General features: G+C 54.7%; 1 protein-coding gene across 1 annotated transcript; it reads right to left on the bottom strand.

Annotated features, from left to right (window-relative positions):
• Positions 1-1,303: 1,303 nt before the first annotated feature.
• On the bottom strand, positions 1,304-1,519 carry DQ04_18921000 (hypothetical protein; the record flags this gene model as incomplete). The annotated part of the gene is made up of 1 exon (XM_009317767.1): positions 1,304-1,519. The coding sequence occupies one exon, from the start codon at positions 1,517-1,519 to the stop codon at positions 1,304-1,306; it is 216 nt and encodes a 71-aa protein (XP_009316042.1).
• Between the last annotated feature and the right edge of the window lie 233 nt (positions 1,520-1,752).

Here is a 1,752-nt window from a genome sequence, read left to right as displayed (position 1 = left end):
CTGCTGTGCTTGTGCATCCTTCTGTGCGTCTCTCTTCCTCCTGTGCAGACCTGTGCGCCGCATTCTATATTGATGGTGACGATGGCGCGGCACCTGCTGCCCCTGCTTGCACTCGCGCTGTGCTGCACGTCCTTGTGCGCGGCGGCTGGGGACCGGAGGCCTTTCTGGCAGATGCCCAGTAGGTTCACGACGGAGAATGGGGTGAAAAGGAAGCTGACGGACGAAGAGTACTACGGTGCGTTTTTACGCGGTCGTCCCCATGGGGCCCGCGACCTTGGGCGTCTTTCCGACAATGACAGGGCGAGGTTCCAACGCGAGAAGCCCCCCCAAAAAGAGCTTGGGGCTGAGGAGGCCAGGCATGTATACAGCAAGTCGTCGCTCGCTGTGTCAATGACGCTGGAGGGAAAGAAGGGCATGGAGGAAGCCGTGGCGAAGGCAACGGAGGCTAAGACAGCAGCGGAGAAAGCCCTGAATGATTCACGAATTGCCCATACGACAGCGTTTGCGTCGTTAGATGAATTGAGTAACCTGAGACATCCAATGGTTATGAGATTAATGAGAACGCAATCAAAGACGCTGAGCGACGAAGTCCAAAAGGCTCTTAAAAGCATCAATAATATTTCCAATCTGTTTGGTCTTGCCATCAACGATTGCTCCGAGGTAAAAAGCAAAACGACGACAGCAGCGGATGCCCCAAAGGCCGGGATTGAGCAGCTCGAACAGGCGTTGACTAACGTCACGGAGATAAGGACGATGCTCGTTGAGGCCTACGAAGACATCACAGCTGCAGAAAAGAAAGCTGGGAACACCATCAAGAGCGCAAATCAAGTTCGTGAGTCCGCTTTGCTGGCGGGGGTGAAGGCAGACGCAGCGAGGGGCCATCTTGCGGAAGCAGTGAAGAAGGCGGAGGAAGCAGAGAAATTTATGACCAAAGCAAAACAACTCTTGTCTGTACAGTTCACCAGATATCAAGCGCCTAGTGTGATAAACAGGGGTTTGCGACTTATGGTGGCCGCCACCCAAGAAGCTGAGACAGCCATGAAAAAGGCACAGGATGCATTTGGTGACGCTGAGGAATCATTAAAGAATGCTCAAGAAGCGAAGAAGTATGTTGAAGAGCTGGAGGGTATTATCAATGCCGTGCAGAAAGCTGCCGAAGCAGAACTGAAGAAACACCCTCTGCCTCCGGAGGCGTCAACTGAGTCCCAGACGCAGGTGGAACCACTCCCACACTCTCAAGGGGAAGAGAGCGGTTCTCAGGACAATACTGTTTCTACTGTTGATCCGAATTCTGGTGAACATTCTAATCTTTCTTCTCCTGATCCTGCTGTTCCTGCGCCCGTTCCTGTTCCTGCTCCTTCTCCTGCTGGTCCTGCTGCTCCTGGAGCTGGTGCTGCTGGAGCTGATGCTGGTGGTTCTGGTGCTGGTGGTGGTGCTCCGGGGTCTCCTCCATCTGCAGGGCAGATCGAAACCGATGCCCCGCTGGATGAGTCTCCCGCTCCGACACAAAAGAATGCATCTCAACCTGAACAGCCCTCACGGACTGAAGGAAAGGAATTGCAGACCGTTGATCAGGAGGTGCCCCCGTCATCACCCACTCATCCAGCGGAGAAGGGAGCAGAAGAAGGCAGCGAGGGGAGTGCGGAGTCTACTCCACGATCCACGGATGAGGAGGCTGCCCCCTCTGAGGATCAATCCATAACTCCACTGCAGTCGCATACGGCCGCTGAGAACACCGACGACAGACAACAG

The sequence above is a fragment of the Trypanosoma grayi genome (genome assembly GCF_000691245.1).
Source record: "Trypanosoma grayi strain ANR4 Tgr_1892_V1, whole genome shotgun sequence".
Taxonomy (NCBI): domain Eukaryota; phylum Euglenozoa; class Kinetoplastea; order Trypanosomatida; family Trypanosomatidae; genus Trypanosoma; species Trypanosoma grayi.
Note: the sequence above shows the minus strand (reverse complement) of the source record. Positions and strands in the feature narration are given on the sequence as shown.